General features: G+C 23.4%; 2 protein-coding genes across 2 annotated transcripts in view; both read right to left on the bottom strand.

Moving 5' to 3' along the window:
* The window catches only part of LOC114124590 (T-cell acute lymphocytic leukemia protein 1 homolog), a 28,827-nt gene extending 13,545 nt beyond the window's left edge, over window positions 1–15,282 (bottom strand). The window contains exon 1 of the mRNA XM_050208524.1: window positions 14,980–15,282. The gene's annotated coding sequence lies outside the window, so the exon portion shown is untranslated. The remainder of the gene's footprint in view (window positions 1–14,979) is intronic.
* LOC114124588 (uncharacterized) lies at window positions 574–23,421 on the bottom strand. Its single transcript, XM_027987882.2, has 6 exons — window positions 23,268–23,421; window positions 6,528–6,736; window positions 6,287–6,468; window positions 5,467–6,172; window positions 4,055–4,299; window positions 574–3,691 (listed from the first exon to the last, which is right to left on the bottom strand). The coding sequence occupies exons 1-6, from the start codon at window positions 23,320–23,322 to the stop codon at window positions 3,364–3,366; spliced, it is 1,725 nt and encodes a 574-aa protein (XP_027843683.1). The 5' UTR covers window positions 23,323–23,421; the 3' UTR covers window positions 574–3,363.
* Window positions 23,422–23,842: the final 421 nt, after the last annotated feature.

Genomic DNA, 23,842 nt, shown 5'->3' with positions numbered 1-23,842 from the left:
GATAATAGAATTTGCTCATATTGCAAATTTCTAAGCCAATTAACACGTGACTATTATTAGGCTTTAGTTCTAGATTGTCTCTTGGCATAACTAATGACTAATCGAATTACTTAAAATTTGTAGCAAATAAAACAATCTATATAGGTAGGTTACCTATATAATATATAAGGAAAATAAAAATTTTTACCTAAAAAACGTTAAACTTATATTTCTATATTATTTTCAATGTTCCATTAATATAATGTAGTAGATATCTTAAATTTTAACCAATGTCTTAAATCCAGCGATTGGTTAATGCAATAAATAGGTTCCTCAATAAACCATAATAAAATTGATGACGTTATTTTAAAAATTAATAAAAAAAATAAATAAAAAGATAACGTATTTTTATCAACTGTAATTTCATTAAATATAAATTCATAAAAAATAATTTCATCCAACCATCAGTTTTACGTCAGTATTATTTTATTAACTTAAGTTAAATATTTGTTATATTAGAGTTATTAATTAAATACATTTAAAAAAATAACTGCAGCTCAATTCGTATTTTGACAAAAAATACAATAACACGAATCAAATAGATTAATTTTTAAATATTTATTAAATCAGAATATAATGATCATAATATATTCATATTTATTCATATTTATAATTATTATACAAAAGTGTATAAGATATATTAAGTTTGCTAATTTTAATGTATCAAACATATTTTATATATTTTTATGATTCTTATAGACATAGCCGGATTAATGAAATTAATGGCCTTGGGCTAATTTATTTTTGGGGGCCCTAATTTTACAAAAAAAGTACTTTTATAATAATATGTCAACTGATATTTATTAGTAAAATAAGAAAATAATTTTTTCTCAGAGAGAAAATTTACATTACATTGTTAATTTATTAAAAAATACAATTTAATTTAGTGTTAAAATATAAAATATATAAATAGTAATAATTTGAAAATACAAACAAATGATTATTTAAAATATTTTTTCTAGACTTACTTGATGCAAAAGTATCTACAACGTCATCAAATGAGAGCTTTTTATATGTAATTTTCAAATTTTCTATTGTAGATATAATTACTAATGTGTTCAACCTATATTCAATCTGTATAGATCTTAGTCGTTTTTTAATTAAAGTCAACTTTGAAAATTATTTAAAATGAATAGTATAAATGTATCTTTAAATAAATATTACTAAAATCGTTTTTTTTTAATTCTATAATACATATAATTGTAGAAAAGCTGCAAGTCTATATTTTTTTTCGGGAAGGGGGGAGGAGGCTGAAAAAAGCTAAGCTAAAACCCGCTTAGCATCCCCTTAATCCGGCTATGCTTACAGATTTATGTCACTACCATCTACCAATTTTAAAACAATAGTTTACTTTTTAATTATTATCATTATTTGTAAGACTATTAAGTTTGAAATAAAATGAAAAATATTTTATGCTAATAAATGATGTTATTTTAAAACTTTTTACCTCAAAAATGAATAAAGTTTAAAAGAATTAATACTGCTTTAAATAACGAAATTAATTCATCTTCCAGTATTCGTACCTTGTTGAACTGATCTGCGAGTAATTTGAATACAATTTTAGAATAAATTTCATCAACATTTTTTATTCAAATATAACTTGTGAAATATTGTGTATTATAAAAATTAACATAATTGTTATTCGTACAACGTATACGCTTACGCTAACAATAACAAAATAAAAGTACATGCATTTACATAACAATTATTAAAATTATAACAATAATTATCTTATCTTAATTATAAAAGAGGTTCAGTATAGGTACAATAGTCAAATATATAATAATATAATATACATCCGTGTGGGAATATGCACAAACCGATTAGAAAATGTTATAGGTTTTATATAAGCTACACATTATTAATATAATAATGAATAATAATTATAGAATGTTGAATTTTTTAAGTTAACTTGAGTAATTTGATTGTATTTGTATAAAATATTATAAGTTAAATAAAATTATAAATACATAACATTTATTCAAGAACTTTAATAATTCCACCTAAATAAATTACTAGGTATAGAAACTTCTTTTAAAATAATAAAATGCAAAAAAATTAAATTTTCTGCAGTGGTGATTATAAAGTTACTTTTAACAAATCAAATAATGTAAATAAAATAGTTTCTATTGGCTAAGTTTTTGAATATTTTTTTAATGTATGACATTATATTGAACAAAGACGATTTTAAATAATTTTATTGGTTTCATTGTATACGTGTATAACTGTTTATCAAATGTATATATAAGCTTATAATATTTCGTTTCTATGATTAAATTTAACATTTTTTTTTTTATAAAAATTAAATTGTAAATTTTTTGTTGAAAGCAAATAAAACATGTTTACACGATTTTAATAGAAATATAATTTATAATTATAAATTATAAATCTATAACTAATTTACAAAACAATTTAGTAACTTCAATAAACACGTACAAAAAGAAGTTTTACAAAACATCCTACTGATGCAAATCATCTAATTTTTTTTTTTTTTGATCACAGATAAATAACAAGTAAGCTTAAAACTCGTTTTCAGTCTCATTATTTTTTTTGAAAATAATATTTAAATACAATAAAATTTTGTGTTTTGTTAATACCTATTTATAAACGAATTTACTTATAAGTGAATCCAGTAATTATAAGTTTTTAATTAGTTGTGATATTATTTAGCTCATTTATTTCAATATATTAGGCTATTTTATTTAATGATTTTATGTAGACATTTTTCACGGCAATTGAAAATGCTTGGAATGTTTTTAAAAACTAACTTAGCCATTGTACATGTATAAGAATTTTGTTTACATATTGGTATCCAATAGAAATTATCAATATTTATAATTTAATATAATAAATTAAATTACATAAATTATTTTAGTCAATATTCTTAACACCTATAATTTGAGGTTATAGCTGTATCAATTTATTTCTAATCTTTTTGTAGTTATTGGTGGTATTAAAGTGGAACATATATTATAGTATATTATATATATGTTACATAATCAATACAATTCGCCGAATATTTACTGAATACCAATATACATAATACATTAATACATGTACTACTGACGTAGTGACGTTAGTAAATTGAGCTGTATTGTATATTAATTATATTAACTTATCTTTATATACAATTTATGAGATATTATAATACTTCAAACGGGATCTTCATTATAATTTTTGTATTAATATTTATTATAACTAATTATTAGGCTCGACATTTAAATCACCAACCGTTTTAATTTGATCTTTTTTATGATTTAAATGCTTATTAATATAGTTAGTTATATAAAATCCACGCAAAAAGATATAATTTAGATATAAATATTAATGAAAAGAAAATAAAACAAACAGAACAGGTGCTGTAATCAAACAAATGGCATATACTGCAGATCTGGGCTGGCAAGTAGAAATGGCTATAAATTCATCTCCAGAATCACTATTCGGCCCAGGATTTAACATTTCTAAAACTGTTGTTTGTTGTGACCAAAAATTTAAAGGTAGTTGACATTCACCAGTAACATTTAAACAAGATGAAATTGGTTTTGAGACATCGTATACGGTTTTATTGATGGCAAAATGTATACGTATAAAATTATCTTGAATCTCGTTCTCGCTATTGAATACGAAAAAATAATATCCATCACCAGGAACCCTAAATTTAAAAATTAAACATTGCAATAGTTATAAAATTTATAACTAATATAGTTATACAATATTAGTATTATATTTTTTTATAAATCCAAGTTAAATATTTGTTCAACAAGTGTTTAATTTAAGCAATTATAAAATAAAAAACTTATAATTTTAAAAGAACGTTGTAAGTTTTCTCTACAGCGTTCAGCCACGCAGATCTAACGCTGAATTAATCGCTTGAAAAATTGTAACCATGTATTTTGAAGTATTTTTAAGTACAGAGTTGAATTTATGCAGTTTTCAAAATAGTCATAGGTACTATGTTTATATATATACTGTAAGCGTAGGAATTATAATAATTCAATAAGTTGATAAAACATACTTATAAGTAACAGTGTTCTGATGGCTGGCTGCTTCATAATCAGGATTTTTGTTTGGAGGTAAACATTTATGGTGTGGAGCTAATGGTAAGCTTAATAAAAGACCTTCACATTCAAGAAGCATTTCTTCACTACTAGAAAATGAAGACCAAAACTCGCTATGACTGCGGTCCTTTGTCGTGTGCGTATTGTTTTCAGTTACTTTTCCACGAACTTGAGCAATTCCATCTGGTGAAAGCGGATCAGCCTAAAATAGTTACAATTTTAATAATGTTATCTTATTCTTTATTATACTGAAGTGTGTATTATTTTATTTCTAGGTATTATCTTGATTCATATTACTTTATAAAAACATGCGATAAATATAAGTTATAATTACAATCGCGTGACTAAGCTAACAATAAAACAACATATTTTCTAGGAATACAGACAATATAATGAACTCAGAGAGGAACTTTATCTCAAGCCATCTCATTTTAGAAAGTTTGGGACCAAATCCAGAAAATGAAAATAACAGCATCAAATTTTCAAGTAAATCATAATATTTGATTAAATATGTAATTAAATATAAATAAAATTTTTATTAATATATTATGTCTATAACCTATTACCAAAAATTATATCATATCGAATAAAAAGATATTTATAATATCGTAAATATATATCTATATTTTTATTTTAAAATTTTTAAGTATAGATTGTAAGGCCAGCATATAAATAACTCTAATAATTTTTTAAAAATGTATGGCTAATGACCTAGTTGTGAATTGTTGAAGCCGAAATTTAGTTTTCAATTTACTATCATAACTATTTGAAAATTATTAAATAAAACAATTCAACTTGATAAATAATTAATATTGTTTAGAAATTAGAATATAATGTAAAAAAAAAAAAATTATAAAAATCCAAACAAAAATTGATATGTCTTGTTTAAAACAAATTTAAAACAATAATAATATTATATAGGTATATGAAAAATAAATCTCAGTAGAGCTGATTTTCAAAAATAATCAATAATTTAGAAATGTTCACTATATATCTATTATCTGTGATGTTTTTTGAAAAAGTTGGTAATTTCAAAATTGACTTATTTTAAATAAAAAATGTAAAAATGCTGCATGAATTTTTTAAACTTTTTTAATGCCTAAAAAAATATTTCCAAAAATAACATACTTTATTGTTATCCTAATATACTTCCTCGTGTAGTGTATCGTGAATAATTTGTTAAGTGGATATCATTAGTAGCATGCTAATGTACTGATGTGTATTGGAACTTGGAAGCACGCCATTATACTAACTACGTGTTTTGTTTTAAACTGTGTTATAGCTAATATAGGATGTAGACTATTGTTATAAATTATAATTTATATTTATTTATATAGTTATATGTATGGTATTTAAATAATAACTATACCTCTTCATTGGCTGCATCGTTTTGTTGGTCGTGCTTAAATAATTCTTTACTCAAGTTGTCTTGAACTTCTTTATCATTTACAGCGGACCGTTTAAATCTATTCCGATAATGCCTCAACCTAGGGGCACGCCATGATGTATCATCGTCAGACATTGCATTTTCAATGATTTGATAAAGTCTATTTGTGTCATTCATTGGCTCATTTAGATCATTTTTAAGAACTTCTTTTAATTTGCGTAAAAGTGTCGCACCGTCTTTTCCTTGATTTCCCAATTTTCGCAATGATTCTTCGATCAATTCTTTTGATTGAGGTATGTTATTGATTTCGTTAACGTTTGTGAATACGGGTTTAGATTTTACAGTTTGGACTACATAGTCCTCGTTTTCAATTTTTTCTTTCATTTCTTTTTGGTATAAATCTTCAGCATAATCTAAATGATGATTAGCAGTCTTACTGGATCTCTTAAAATACGTGCGATTTACATTGCTATCATTTGGATGATTTGTAAGATAGACCACGTCAGGTGCCATATCGGGGACAGTCATACCAGAAGTAAGTTTCCTCATAAAATTTGGAATATGTGTATCGTTGCCTTCTTCAGAAGATTCGAGTTCATCAAGTTCTTCACTAGAATTATCACCTATATAAGCGCATTCTTTTAAATGTTTGTGTCCTTTAATTACTATTATACTAGCTCCAGGCCACCTGTTGAAATATAATAACGATAATGTTAATAACTAAAATTGTATGAAAAATAAATTTTTTAACGATTATTATTGATATGTTTGGTTAATAAAAATACGGTAAAATAAATTTCACCTTGAGCATGTAGACACTTTTACGATTGAATCTTTAAGTAGATAGAATCCCCAATATTCTTTAATATCGTCTTCTAACGTAATATGCCTTTCCATTTCAACAAATTCCATTTTTGGTAACATAGATGGTTTTTCTGGCATTGAATATGCATTAAAAGTAGCATTAGTATTCACTATATGGCGCTAGAAATAATAATAATAGTTTAAAAAAGTATTCTTCGCAAAGTAAATTCGTTATTTACTTGGCACCAAAATGTTGACAATTTTTGATCTAATATTCTCATATCAGTTATAGCTAAAGGATATTTATGATCAGAATAAACATGATAACGAATATACAATGGTGCAATGACCAAAATGCCAGGCACAAGTAAACTTAAAATACAAAGTCTGGCCGCTTTTAGTGGTCCTTTAAGGCTATTAGGATTGTCCTTTTTATAATATACACCACCTAAAAAAAAATTTACATTTTTTATTTTATTTCATTAAAATTGTTTTATTATATAAAAATAAAACAAATAAAATAATGCAAATCACTTGTAAATAATGATACTATTAAACTATTAAAGTGTACCTATATTTAAAATAAAGTAATTTACATTTTGATTAATAATGAATAATATTATGCTTTACTATAAATGACCAAAAGTATAATTTAAAATATACATCTTCTATTTATTTTATGATCTACGCGTTTGGGTTATTTAATGAAGTTGAATTCATAGCATAGAAATAATAATAAATAATTGTCATCAAGGTCATTTTCAATATAATTCGGTTTAACCTTTGAAAGGACACAGCAATGAATTCAATAGACTATACACAGTTTTCGTTAATCCTAATGCTTTATAGGCACGTCATGATTGGATTACTTAATTTAAAACTATATATAGTTACACATTTACAATCAATTAACTTTGATAATTTTTATTTTTTTTATATTTCAATAAACAAATATGAAAATTATTTTTAATATTGCAATAAAAACCACTAATAAATATTAATAACGATACACAACAATTAATAATTAATTATACTATACAAGTATACATAATATATATAAATATATATATATATATATATATATAGAGCATATATTTATATCATTATATACCTATATATATATTTATAGATATTTAATATTATACATGAAATAATAGATGTTTTAGGTCTACCCTAATTTATTCACTGATAGGTACTATATTATTGGTGAGTAGTTAATGATAATATAAAGGTAGGTTATAATATATAACTAAACGCGTATCAATTCGTAATTTATTTTGACTATCATTTATAATGCAGAATTAAATAATAATAATGTAATAAAATATAATTTACATCGTACACTGCTATTAAAGATGCGGCACTGTTGCAGTTTAGTTAAATATAAACTTACGAATCAAAAGGTCGATGAACTTAAAATAAATATTAAAACTTTAAACACAATTTATCTGTATGTATATACTGGATGATATCAAAGAAGAATATTAGGTACTTTTTATTTCGAAAAATAAATTAACGTTTTTGAAAATATTTCTTTCATATACTTTTAATTCGTTACAAAACAATAATTTTACTATTATTTATAATTTTTAATAAACTTTATTACTTTTTTGAATGATAAAATAAATTTATAATTTCTTATTCCCAAACAGAATAATATTCTTCGAAATATTTTGATACATAAAATTCAAATTTTGAAAGAGTATTTAAAATATATATTAAAACGGAGATGAGCGTAGTTTTGCGAGGTATACGTGTATCACTTCATTCTGATTATCACAACATATTATAATTAATTAATTATCTACCTATAGTATATCTAATAGTCATCCAAGATATGATTTTTTAAATATTAAAACACTGAATTATAATCTGTTTTAGAATATGAAATTTAAGATTCATCATCCCGTCATTCAAAAATGTAAGAACTAAAAAAAATAGCAAACATTTTTGCTTTATTACGACTTAAAATTGCTGAAAAAGAGTAAAAAAAAATATTTATAAACGTAGTTATCAGTTTTTAAAATAATGAGTGTTCTTCGATTTAAGAATCACCCTATATATTAATATTATACTCGTTAGCTATGAAAAACAATTATCATCAATTATAAAAACATAAAATTCATGGTTGGGATACAGTACTTGTGGTTTGTCATTTCCCGTTTTCCTTGTCAATTGTCAGTAACTATTTTTACTAGGTAGTTATTTTATAGCAGGGTATTTAATATTTGAGATCCCGGCTTATACTCTACTATTGTATAAAGTGAAAATGTTTATCTAATCTTGAATTTAGAACTTATTTTCATGTATGCACTATAACCCAAGATGTTTTGTAAGTTTAAACTCATCATCATAAAAATAAAAATATCTTAGTTATGTATTATAATGTTATGTTGTCTTTTTTTTTACAGATATGAGATTATATACAGAGTGTTTATATATACTATCATATTTGCAATACTTTGTACCTAACTGTAAATAATTTGTTCTCTCTTTTTTTCCTTAACATAAATTTATTTATATTTTATTTCAAAACATTCATATTGCTTATTTATTTATCTACTATTTAACAAAAATGTATCATAATGATAATATAATCACTCTATTCATTATATTTCATGTAAGGACAAATCGATGTGTCCATTTTATTTACTGTCTATTATTATAAATTAACTAGCTTAAATAAAAATGATAAAACATTCAATTTTTTTTATGGAACATCCAGTTATTAACATTTTAACAACCAGTTTTTACATTATAATGAATTCAATATCTATATTTAATATTTACAATTATAAATATAAATATGTTACACTATGATAATATAATATATACATGATATATTGATAAATATATTATCAAACTTTTTAAGGTAATGTGCGTTATCAAAGTTTTAATACTTTTTTTAAATGTATTTAGTCAACATTTATAAACAACATCAACTTCTTTATTATAGTTTACAATATACATACATATACTATATATTAATATATTATTATTATTATTATTTTATTTTATTAATTAATATGACGGGCGGAAATATTACAAATTATAAATAATAAAAAATACTAGACTTGAAAAAAAAATGTCAATGCGATCTTATTAATTACTGCACTTTGAGCCTAAAAAATTTTTTATAGCGTCTTAATACAATAACCATAAAATAATAATAGTAAGTATAACATATTATTATCGTGTATTATTTCTGAATTTTAAAAATATTGTATTTTTAATACTATAGCAGTACATTAATTATTACATCAGTGATTTAACAGATTTTAGAATATTATATAAATAGCAGCTACCAGCTGGTACAGTACGTATGTATCACTAAATATTTTGTATTATAATTATTTGAATGTTTTTCTGATATGTATGATCATGGAATCAGTTTTATTGACCTAGTTTAAACAAATGTATGACTACCATTAATAATATTTTTATGTTTAATAATTTTAATAATACTTTTAATAACCATACATACTATATAGTATATACACAGTTAACACCACTACATGGCCACAATAAATAAGCTTACATAATATGATTAGTTCAATTTCTGTGGTCGGACTCTTACTTGTGTAAACCATGATCATTGGTTTCTACTGTTTCTAATGTTTCTACGAAATAATTTATTAACGAGTAACAAACTAACTATGTTTGACGTCGGATAAAAATTACTTAACTTAGAAATTGCCATCAATTTTATCAATTCGATAAAAAAAGGCAATGGCCCCGCAGTAGTAGGTTTTGAGTATGTCATAACTCATAATATGCTGTTATCGTAATTCTAACGATTCGTTTGTCTGAATGCCGAGTGGTATGATTATGGGACTTCTCAACTAGTACGACATTGTGCACCGCTGAGTATAGATGACTGGGGAGATGACGAAGAAAAAATGATAAAAAAAAAATAATAACAGGCCAGACCTATTCAAATAACGAAGGTATGAAATGAATAATTGATAAATCTGTTAATCCTATGCAGTTATGACGGAGAGTGGTTTGAAATGTTTGAATTCGCATTTGTATTTCGACATCACCGATGAAAATAATTATGTTTATCATAGTGATTACCTAATAGTATAAGACCCTGTCCCGTATGTTATGTACAAAGACGAAACGTTATAGAGTTTTGTTTCCTTGTAATTGGCGTTTCATATTGTATATATTGTATACTGATTACAAAGTTTAAATTATGGCTGTTATTTATTTTGTTTGCACATATTCTTAAATGTTTTTGATATGAGTATGATGATCTCTTGACTTTATGTGATCGGTTATAATAAAAAAAGTTAAGTTGAACAAATAAAAATGTAAATTGGTACTGATAACACAAACGTATATACATGCAGTGCAAATGTCTTTAAAACTGTCTAATATTATATTGAATGTGTCAGGTTTATAGATGAAAATAAATTTAGTACATTTTATAATATGAATATTCAATATTAATAACCCTGAATGTATAGTCGATAAATATATGGTACCTATATTAATATTTAATATGAAATTATTATGAATATAATATTATGGTGACAAAGTACTAATTATTTTATCAAATACTTTAAATTGCATTGTAAGTCTGTAGCTTGTAGGTAAATGAAAACATTTATTAATCGTATAAAATAAACTCAAATCTCAGATTACAATTTACATTCATTTACAGATTTGTCCTATGAGAATTATGTGATTTAATAAATGGAAAATTTTAAGCAACTATAACATGATACATTAATACCATGTTTTTACGTCTTAATTTTTACAACTATGGATAGATACCTACTTATGGAATTCACTGATCGTACTGAAACGTTGCCTTGATATTGTTTACATGGTAAATAAATTAAATTTTGGTATAATTATCTACCCTTATATATTACAATGGTAAAAATAATTTCCAATGATAAAATTATATTTTTTTTCCTTGACTATCAGATTATCTTAATTATTTGAGCTCAATATATAATATTTATAATACTTATATTACCTACCTATAATTATGATAATATTAATATTATTCTTGTTAAGTTTATTTAAGTATTATATTTCAAAATTTTTATTTTATGGTTGAGATATAGGTAATCAACTATATAATTATTATTTTTTAAATTGCTATTTTATGTTTAAAGTCAAAATTAAACAAAAGTATTTTGTAAAAAACACGAACAAATAATACATAATATTATCTATTTCTATATCGACTATATCTAAGAATTAATGAAAATAGACAGCTCAACAAAGAATAAGTAAGATAAAATTATAAAAATAATAATATATGATAAATGGCTAAAAATTCTATGAAAATTGTAATATATAATAGTATCATATTAGCTATACAGAATCATAAGAAATTTAAATTTATTTTCCGGAAAATAAACATACATGTGTCAAGTTTGCAAACAATAGTAGCAGGTATATTAGATAAATTTCTAATCTTTTAAAAAAAGAATGTCAACATTTTAAACACAAATTCAAACAAACAAAATAGCATGTTTATTACCTTAACCAGAGCGAGAATACCTACTACCTATCTAAATCTAATTAATTGTATATTAGTATATTACAAATAATTTTATGTTCTGGACGAAAAGATGGTTGATAAATACGTATATTGATTTCACTATGAAGTCAATGATATATGTTTTTTCCCGTTTGTCATCTCGTTTTAGACTTGAAGAGTTATTTTTGATACCCAATTTAATCTATTTGGTATTTTTGAGTACCTAGGTAACAAAAGTAAAATAATTCAGAAAAACTTATATATATATATAAGTTAATAGTTAATAACATTATAATAGGTATAATATAATTTTTGTGTTTTTTTTACTTAAAATTATTTCAATCGACAGTATTTCGAACAGAAAAATAAACTTCTTTTATTAATATTTATATAACTTATAATTTGTTCTTAGCAATAAATATTATCGTAAAATAGAGACTTTTACTATTTAAACTAAAATATCGTTATATATTTTTTTTTTAGTATAAAGGTTTCTAAATGCTATTGAAAATTATATTTTTAGTAATTATACTTCATAAACTTTTTATATAATATTCTGCGTCTTAAGGACAGAGAAATTACAGATATGTACCTTTATGTATCATATTTTTATGTCAACACATTTCATTCCATGTTAGTCCATATCATACAAATTACAAATGACTAATACTTATTAGTCCATTTTATGTGATAAATAAATACTTTAAATGTTTAGTTTTTTAATAATTATAAATTATAATACTAACGAAAAATTAAAATAACTGTCATTGAGATATTAAAAACCACAGTCATAATTTATATTAGTTTACCTAGCAGTAATATAATCAAACATCAAATATTTTAACAATAATACCTACAGAATGTTTTTGTTTCTGTTCGCATAATAATATATACTGCTTCATTCTGATAAAGAAATTATGTGTGCCTTGTACTGTCTTTCGAGGTCGAGTAAAGCCAGATCACATTTATATGTAAAAACATATTATTATATGCATTTCAGCGCGTATGATTTGTTTACTACTTTTTAGTTATCAGTTTATCTGATGAGTAGTCTTAATTAACGTAATTACTTCTATTTATTTTTCTGACAATTGCAAAAACGAAATGATAGTATGTAAATTCATAATAATTACAATGTAAAGTCATTATACTCATATAAAGTCAACTATAAATTATAGTCATTTATAACTATTCCTAAAAATGATTACAATATTTCTAATACAAATACTTATTAATATTTATATCTTCTACACTAATTATTATAAAATATTCATAATTACCTATAGTAATAATTTGAATTATATTACTTCAATAAAATTACATAATACAATATATTTACCTACGTACATAATAATAATAAGCAATATATAATTAAATTTGATTATTAATATAGATTAAAATATTTAGTTTTTTTTATTTTACTTGTACAATTAATTCATAAATTATAACCTAAAGATAATGAATTATGGCAAAATTTTTAATTAACTTCATTAATGTTATTAATTAATTTTCCTAACACCGATTTTTATTTATAGGTAGAATATAGATACTCTATTAAATACTTATTATTAAGATTTTAGATATTTATGAATAATTTTAAAATAATAATACAAATAATAAATAGGTACCTAATACATTTTAATTATAATATTATATAATTCACTAATTACTGTGTACAATATAGTATATTCTGTATGCTTCTTTTGTATTTTTTTATGGTACATATTATTTGATATTATATGATTGTTCTATAATAACATTCATAATCATTTAAGAATATAATAATATAATACGAATGTATATATTGTATGTATAATTATATTTTGTATCCTAGAAATTAAGAGCTGCATTATATTGATATTGGCTATAGTCCAAATACAAAATATGTACGCCACTTACCACATCAAATAAAAAAATTACCAATTCAATGAAGTAAAACAAAACAACATATATTATTTTAATTGTATGCTAATATAATTGTGTTATGTATATGTATAAATAATATATTATTATAAAAACATATGTCTGTATTAAATAAAAAAAAAGAGTTAATAAACTAAAAATGACTAATAACTAATAACTATAATGAGATATCGCAACGTTTAAACTTAAAAAATGTATGAGTATAATAGAAAATGTTCTAAAAATTGTGTTATAATACCTACCTATAGATACCTTCATATAACTTTATAATCTATTAATTTGCAACCGTATAATTACAAGCAACTGAATATTACTTAGGACTTATTTATATAGCGTAATAACTGTTATAACTTATTGTTATTTATGTATTTTAGTTATACAAATAATTTACAATTTTTTATTTGTTAATTACGTATAGTAACTAAGAAAATATAATAATTTATGATAAACATACTTTAAAAATCTCATAAGACTTGTTAAATTAAAATGTGTTAATAATAAACATTGATTTAAAAATAATTACTTATAAAAAAACATTAAAAAGCCTATAATATTAAAAATAATAATTAAAAATGGTGTAACTTTGTTAACTATTTAATACTTAAATAATAAATGTTAAATAAATAACAAAACTACCTATATATTATAAGATAGGTACTTTTAAAATGTGTCTATTCATATGTATAATGTATATTCGTATATTACTTATATTATGATGTAACTAAATAACATTATATATAAATTATAAGATGTATCGTCTAATACTCTAATGACTTGTATATTTATTTGAAAATTTAATTATAAATTACTATGATAATTGTTTTTTTTTTTGAGCTATATGATTATTATGTTGTTATAGCAGCCCATACAATGGTTCACATAGGATTAAATGTTGCTAAATAAATGGCATCTATCAATATCGGTATTTTTTTATATAGTTTTACCATTCTATTGGGCATCCTTTTTATTCTGCAAATTTTAACTTGTATACTATGTAGTAGGGAATAATAAATTTAATTTTTAATGTAAAAAATAAATGTTTCAAAACGACATCTGTTCTTTTTTTGACATTCTATATTTATTGCAAATGGTTGACATGCATACATAGTATATACATAAGAATACGTGAATCTTAAAAAAAACATGTTGTAACTATTAAAAAAATATGCATAATAATAAACAATACAATATACTATATACAGAAATATAGTAACTACCTATAGTTATAACTAAAATATCAAATTATTATGTATTAATTCGTTTACCTTTTCTTTTTTTACATAAAATCATTATGAAAATCACTCCCGTGTAAGAAATATTTTTCTCAGAACAACACTATTGATATCTATTATTTATAATACCACTTAAAGTAATTTATAGCACTAATTATTTTATAAAGTACACACTTTAAAAACTTTTAATACTTTTAAACTTAAAAATGTTGTAACATCAAAATCGTAATCTTTACGTTCTGAAAACAGCGGGAATACTAATGTAGACGTACTGTTATTCAACACTCACACTTCCGAATTTTAATAAATCTATTGCGTTTTATAATAAAATAGATACGCACTCTATTGGTGAACGTTGTTAATTTATTCATTCATGTATCGTAACTCGTTTGACTATAAAAATACTATAAATATGTGTAATGTTAATACAGAAGTACATTTGATAATACAATGATATCTGTAGTTATTATAAATTATATTATTGAGTACCTACTCATTATAGTCTATAGATTTAGTATTAAGAATTTTTAAATAATTGTAAAATAAACATAATCCTAGTAGACTAGGATACGTAAAATATAAATCCCACATCCATGTTGAGAGTTAATGATTAATAATAAAATATCTTATTCTGTGTGGTACTAAGGTGTCTATAAATTATTATTAGGTCTTCCGTATTTATACCTACAAATATTCTGAACATTTGCAGGGTCTCGCTTTCTTTTTTTTTAATTCTTAAGCTTTAACAAAAATATCTGATAACATAAAAAAATATGCATAAATTATCCAATAAGTAATTAACAATTATCTACTATATATCGCGAAGTACTTACTTATATGAGTATTTACTTATATTTATGTGTGTAAAGTTCAATCATCTCCTAATTTTAGTTTTTAAAATGCATTAAATGTAAAATAGAACTTCTAAAATCTTAAAAGATGGATACTAAAATCTATCAAAACTACAAAGGAAAATATGTTGTCAAAATTATGAAAATTTACAAATTATTTTTTAGTTTAAAATGTAAAATAATTAAATTTAATGGTTATGAGGATTTAATAAAAAGTTCCTCATTAGTTGTTCTCACAGTAAATTAAAAATCTCAAAAATACAAATGCATTTCTTTTTTATTGACATTTTAAGTACAATTTATCTTACGAAATTGAATTTTTAAACGATAGTAAAAGAATAACCATTTTAGTTGTTTTGTTGTAATTTAAAAATATTATTCATGGGCACTTGAAACTTTCTGTCATTACTTATACATGTTATATGTATTATGTATATAATTATTTACTATGTACACAATAAAATTTTTAAAATATATAGATTCATTTTAAGCTATTTTTACCATAAATCATCACAGTTAACACCAGTTTACTAAATAAGAGTAAAAATAAAAATATATTATGTTATTTTATGATAGGTACTTAGGTAATACTTAACATGTAATATTTTCGCAAAAAAATAGTTTATTAACTTTATTACTATTTACTAAGAGAAAAATAAATTACTAATAATTGATATTAATAGCATTGAATTATAAAATATCTTTAGAAATAGAATGTGGCACGTTGTTTTTGTGCAGTCAGAACCATTTTTAGTAAGTAAGCAATGATTTAAATTTAACATATTAACTATAGCGCGATCTGCTCAATAATAAGATGCATTTAATGCACATTATACTGTACAGCACAGCGACTTTTTTCAGTTTTTTATAAATTGTTTTTTTACTACTTTTTATAAAAACCTTTTAAATTCGTAATATTTTATATTTTTATTAGTTAGGTACATATTTGAAGTAGTATTTGAATGAATGCGAGGGTACATAATTATTAACTTATAATTATTATTTTAATTGACAATCTACAATTTTAAGTTCAAGTAGAATACTTATCTAGCCTTTTTAATACACGAATAAATCAATTATTTTATGATATTGGTGACGGTATATTAAAAAAAACCTATTGAAGTCATGATAAGAGGAGTAATGAAGGGTAAAGGTAATTAATCTATGAAAAGATAAGAATTATTCATTCCTCTCCAATCCTCTATAGAAACATTACATTTTATTAATCATTTATTAGCTAGAATTAATAAACCATTTGACAATATTAGATTTATGTCTTTACTAAATAGACATTTTCAGATAAATATATAAGTGTTTTATGAAGTTAGTTGTATCAGTTTGAATTACAATAATTTTTTTTTATACATACATATATCGCCATTCTTTGAGGTTATAATTCAGGATTGAAACAGGGGGATGCTTTATCCCCAAATGTATTAAACCTGGGACTAGAAAAAGTTATCAGAGAATCCTATGAAGGACGAATAATGGAAGTTATTGGTGAAGAAACTGTTTTAGCATATGCTGATGACATAGTTCTTTAAGGGAATACGCGAGAATAAGTTTCCCGCTCAGTTTCTAAACTAATAAAAGCCAGCAAAATCATGGGTTTATGTATCAATGAAGAAAAGATTAAACTTATGATACTATCTAGAAGAAACTTAGACCAGTCAAACCTGAAAGTAGGAAATATAAACTTTGAAAAGGTGAATAATTTCAAATACTTAGGTGTTAATATAAACAGCAGTAACAACATACAGAGAGAAATAAAAGAAAAAATATCGAATGGAAATAGATGTTACTTTAGCATAAACAAACTTTTGAGATCAAAAATCTATCTAGGAAATCAAAAACTACACTGTACACAAGCTATATTAGGCCAATAGTAACCTACGGATGTGAGACTTGGTCCACGACAAAAGATGACAATAGAAAACTTGTTTTATGGGAAAGGAAAATATTAAGAAATGTGTGTATATGGACCAGTGTACAACGACAACCTAGGAATTTTTGGAAAAAGACGCAATGAAGAGCTGTATTACCTGTATTAAAAACCAAATATACTCACATATATAAGGTGTAAACGTCTAGAGTAGCTGGGCATATATGGAGATCTGATGGAGATATATTAAAAAATGTTCTGATGAAAAAAATAAATAATAAACGACCACTTGGAAGACCAAGAACAAGATGGAAAGACACCTTAGAAAAGGAAATGAGACTAATAGATGAGCATGCAACGTTAGACTGGACTTTGGACAGAGAAAAATGGAAAGGCTTACTATAGTGGCAGCGCAGGTCCTTAATGGACCATTAAGCTGTTGAAAAAAAATATATACATATATAATATACTTATACTTATAAAATATATTTATTTTATTTTAACATAAAATATTTGTAAGTATTGTATTAATTTTATATAGTTATTTGTGTTAAATTATTATTTAATTATAATGGTATCTACCCAAATAAAATACCGAAACTCTATACTTAAATTACTTTTTATCAACATTTAAAACTTGAATTCTGTTTAATTTTAGCTATTTTTTTTTCTTATTGAATTTAAATCTTTTATGTATATGAAGATTGAAGACATATTTAAACTAGGACTAGAATCACCTATAGTCTACTTTCTTGAATCACTTAATTATTAATGCCTAACAAATATCCAAAATATTTCGTTTGCATAAACATAATAATATTAACAATAATAACGATAGTTATAATATAATTATTATTTAATATGATTAAACAATTTATAGCAGCAGTTCATTGCATCATAATTCAATTTGTGTGATGAAGAGTATAATAGGAAAGTGAGAATATACCTAACATCCGTGGACGGCTGAAGCTGAATACTATGAGTTTTTTCGCCGCTCAAAATAGTTTCAGTATCAAAATAGAAAATATTAATCATAGATCTTTACCTACTAAGGTATTTTATCAGTTTGCTTTATACATTACAAAGTGCAAACGCACAATTTTTAGAAGATACCTATAAGAGGACGCTGTAACCGCATGTGTTGTCTCCGTCTTACACACGTATGACATAGCAAATTTTCATTTGCCAGTTTCAAAAGTATGCTGTTAGTTTTGATATTAGAGTGAATTGACCTATTATATAATTTAAAAGTTAGATGATTTTATAGGGCCCCACGTAGCCTTTTATTGATATTATTATTTTTAAATAATTTATGATTATTTTAAAATGTAGAGTTTCACAAAGGTCATAACTTACTGTGGAGCCCTAGATAATAATCTTACCTTTAAATTATATAATAAGTTAATTCACTCTAATATCAAAACTAACAGCATACTTTTGAAATTGGTAAATTTAAATTTGCTATGTCGTACGTATGTAAGACGGAGACAATAAACAAATACGGGTTCGATATCCTTTTAATTAAAATTATAAAAAATCAATTAGTTATGTACTTATTTAAATTTTACATTTTGAGTACCTAACTCATTTGACTTAATTAGATTGTGAGCTGATTGATTTTACAATTATGTGCTTTTCTTCTATTTGTGATCGTTATTCGAGGCAGTAAAAATGCTTAAATTTTAAACTTTAGGGACGATTTCTGGTATAAATTTTGATCTAGTTATTAGTAGGTACTTAGGGAGGTAAAGAATAAAAAATTGATTGTGGTTTTCAAAATAACTAGGAAAAAAAATATGATTAAGAAAAAAAATAAGAATTTTGATGCAAGACTATAGGCTATTATATCTATTTACACCATTTATTTATACTATTTTACGATATTATGGTAATTGATATTGACTAAAAAGTAAATAATAAAAGTTTTATAATAATTAAATATTAAAAAGTGATATAATAAATGCAATTTTCTTAGCAAAAATTAAATCAACTTACCCCAATAATAATAAGTAAATAGGTAGTAAAATAAATTATTTTAATATTGTACCTATAATGCCATAAAATATGCTAATTTATAGTTATATAGGCTGTAGGACTGTAAACCATCTCAGGGTTATTTTTCGTATCCAATGATATTATTATACATCATTGAATTCAAATTTAACAGATCACAAACTATGCAGTGATCCACTTAACAATTGTTGAGGATATATTCACTATTTTAATAATAAAGTAAATTGATTTATTATCAAATTTAAAGTTAGATTTTTAGAATTAGAAAACAACTTGTGTTTTTGGTTATTCCTATTTTTTTCTAGTTATACTGTTAATTTATGCACAAATAATGTACCTATAAAAATTTAACCTAGGGTAAAAGAGCGATGCGCAAATGATACAAGGCCTTATGATTTTATGAGTTATTTGATCGACCATCCTTATACTTGGGAAAAGTGGTCTAGACTGTAACAACCTATGATTTAAACTAAAATTTGAATATACATGGTACATAACTCATACCTCATATACATATATTACTATAATAATACTATACTCAACAAAATTTTTATTATAAAATTATTTTTGTAACCATTTAGCTATTACTTTAATATTTTATTTTATGTAGAGAGCGATTGTATCTATAAGATAAGTAATAGCAAAGCGAAATGAATCCTCCAATATCCTCGTTTTATTTTCGATCTAAAGGTTTTGTTGTTGTATAGTATATTTTTGCCTTATTAAAAATCTAAAATCTGTTATTTCGAATTTAAATAGCTTGCAACTAAATTTACAGTGTAGACATATGAGTATGATGTGTAACATATTCTAAAATTATTAAAAATCGTTCCTCTTAAAATAGTTATATGTTTTATAGTTCCTTATAGTTTTAATAAAAGTTGAGATTAATTTATTTAAGGTCAATTATAATAAGCTAAATTAACCTTGCAATCGATAATTATTTTATATTTCCTCTGTTTAAAAGAAAATAATTGTGTTCAATTTTTTATTTTTGCATACTCGGATAGTTGGACATAATTTATAGATAAAAATCCATCAGGTATATATTATATAAATTTATTTAAATTTTATTTTTATTTTTATTTCAAAAACAAATGAGTTAATAAACTGTAATATTTGTATTGTGTATATAGTGTATTATTATAATTTATGATAAAATACTATCAACTACATTTATATTAAGCCATCAAGGTAACTGTTCTAATAACAGATTAATAGTAATGTAATTTAAATTATATTTATAATATGAAAGATCCTTCTTAAAAATATATATTATTATTTTTAACTTTATTCATTAATTAATATTTTGTATTAAATAGTTTTAACAATGTGATATATTCTAGCTGTTAATAGTCAGTGGCGCAGAAAAACGAAAAATCTGCAAATATTTTGTCATCAACAAAATAATACGTTTATTCTACCCTAACCCGTTTACTAACCTTATTATTCAGTTACCTATATATAAATTTTATTTTACGTCTTATATTTTGAAATATTATAATGGGCAAATCTAAATTTTAATAAAATACAAATATAGGTCGTTTTCAAGAAAGTAAGAAATATAGTATTATAAATAATTTAACCGTCCTCTATTATCAACTTGAATATACATGATAGGTAATAAATATATCATATATTTATAGACTATAATATACACTAAACTACCATATAATCATTATACTAGTGATTATTATCCAAAGTCCATTGTCTATAAAAGATCCTATAGCCCAGCGTTTACCAAAGTGGGCGATAGGGCTATCTAGGATGGCGATGAAAGTTACAAGCTTAATTACCTAATTTTTTTTGCATACCTACTTAATATGTACTAATACATTTTTATTTAAGGGAGGGGGCATCTATCATTTTTTTTTCAAGTAAGCGGTAAAGATAAAAAGTTTGAGAGTCACTGCTATAATAGCCTATAGGTAATAGTTATACTAACGATTTACGATTTTATAACAACATGTAGTCATAATTACAATAAGTAAATGTGTAAAACTGATTAATTAATTTAATCAAAATAGAAAATTTTCCTTGTTGTTAATGAAAAATATAATTACATTCATATTCTTTAATAATACCTATTTATAATTATTAATTAGTAATTAGTTTTTAAAACTGCAGTAAGTACCTACATTTAATTTTTGTCATACTGAACCTTTGTCATTAAATACAATTATTTCAACTAACTGAATTTAATTTATGATTTGTATAATGATATTTTTATTCGTATTTTTTGTATATTTCATTTAAAAAATTTAATGATTGGATATTATTAATAATTTTGATTTTTTAACAATATACTAAAATAAAGTTTAATTTTTTTTAATTACCTACTTTTTTTAGATTTTTTTTGGCACTTCAAAAATAGATTTTTTAAATAAAGTTGTACCTATACAGTAAACATATAACTATATAAGGCTCATCCAATATTCATTTTGGCACACTGTAACCGTTATGATTTAAAAAAAAAACAGTGGTCTAAAAATTATATTATTATAATCTTACCACAACTTAAAAAGTGATATAAAAATTTTTTTCGATAAAATAATATAGTTTTTATACCACTGTTTTTTTTTTAGTCGTAATAATTGCTCAGTGCCAAGAACTGGGCGGGTTATATATAATACATATACGTATACCTATAGGCACTGGTACTAAAAGTCAAGATAGACTTATATATCTATATAAGATTTTATTTTTAAACAATGAAACTTTAAATCGAACCTACCGATCATTTATTTAATACAAATTCCATAAATAATATTGTTGGTTTAAAATTCATTATTATAAGTTATATGGATAGATAATGAAAGTTTTAAGAATCTTTAAGAAACTTTTAACTGAACGTTAGCGACTCGCAACTATTGACTAACTTATATTAAATATACTAAATAATTAAAATAAAACATTTAGGTATTAAATAGGTAACGTTATAAATATCTTAAGTCTTAAACTACCTAGTACCTATGTCTACATCAATAATAGTAAACCATTCGTCCAACATCCATTGAAAACTAACCTATTATTCTTTTTCAAGATCTACAAAAAATATTATCTCTTATAATATATAGGTATATGCAAATATGTATAGTATAATACTTAAACTCATTATACATATTTTATTAAGCAGTTATACGTGCTTTTATTATTTTTCCTAATCAATGCATTTGTACCTATATTATTTGTGACTTATTTAAACTTTTAATTTGGGTTATAATGTATAATGCAAGGCAAAATCTAAAAAAAACTCCGTCATTCTTTAGTTAGGTGCCTACCTATAAGTTTTTACATATAGATTATAATATAGGTAGGCATTTTAGGTAATAAAAAGTTATCATTATACTTGGGTTCTTTATTTGTCATAAGTACGATAGGTACCAATTTGTAATAAATGATGACATTTTTCAACTAAAATCAATCGAGTAAAATATTTAACCAGCTTTGTCTACCTACTTAAAGTATTTATGGGGAACTATATAGCAGTGGCTATATTATATACATATTATAGTGCTTACCGCAACTATATTTTATTAGTTTCAAAATAAATTGTTATTTAGGTAGGTACTCACTAATGAAAGAATCTTCGGAACAAACCGTAAATTGACTATCCGACCAACGAGCCATTGTTAACGATTCTTAAATTGAACTAAGTCGTAAATAGCCACCTTGGCGTTCATCATACACTAGGTACCTACTTGTTAATCTTAATGTATTTTAAAGCTGTTGTCTGCTTGTTTACACAACGAGATAAGTGTAGATATTAAAACCATATCTGTGTATTTATTGGATTAAATTTTAAGCGTGCCTAATATGTATATATATATAAATATATGTAAAAATGTAATTAAAAATTAAACATGTATACAAGGTTCAAACTACAAATAATAGCAATACGAACGCACAACTGGCGTATACCTATTAATAGTGATATTCGTAAATCATAGTATTACCTTTTAATTTTTACGCTGTTGGTACCTACTGCTAAACTACTATTGGTGTAATAAGTATACAAATATTTGGTATAAGTTTAAATTATTTAATGCGTAGTACAGAACAACAAGAGTCTTATAATTATTTTTTATGTGTTCAGGACAGGTATATAAGGTATTACCTGTAAAACCTTCTTACCTAGCATGAGAACAAT

Source organism: Aphis gossypii, chromosome 1 (assembly GCF_020184175.1).
Source record: "Aphis gossypii isolate Hap1 chromosome 1, ASM2018417v2, whole genome shotgun sequence".
NCBI lineage: Eukaryota > Metazoa > Arthropoda > Insecta > Hemiptera > Aphididae > Aphis > Aphis gossypii.
This window is presented reverse-complemented; position numbering and strand designations above follow the sequence as displayed.

Excerpts from the sequence above, each read along its gene's own strand:
- LOC114124588 (XM_027987882.2), bottom strand. The coding sequence starts at position 23,322 with ATGGCTCGTTGGTCGGATAGTCAATTTACGGTTTGTTCCGAAGATTCT. Across the intron at positions 6,737-23,267 it reads TTCCGAAGATTCTTTCATTA|GTGGTGTATATTATAAAAAG; the intron begins GTGAGTACCTAC and ends ATTTTTTTTTAG. Across the intron at positions 6,469-6,527 it reads TGTCAACATTTTGGTGCCAA|CGCCATATAGTGAATACTAA; the intron begins GTAAATAACGAA and ends TATTATTTCTAG.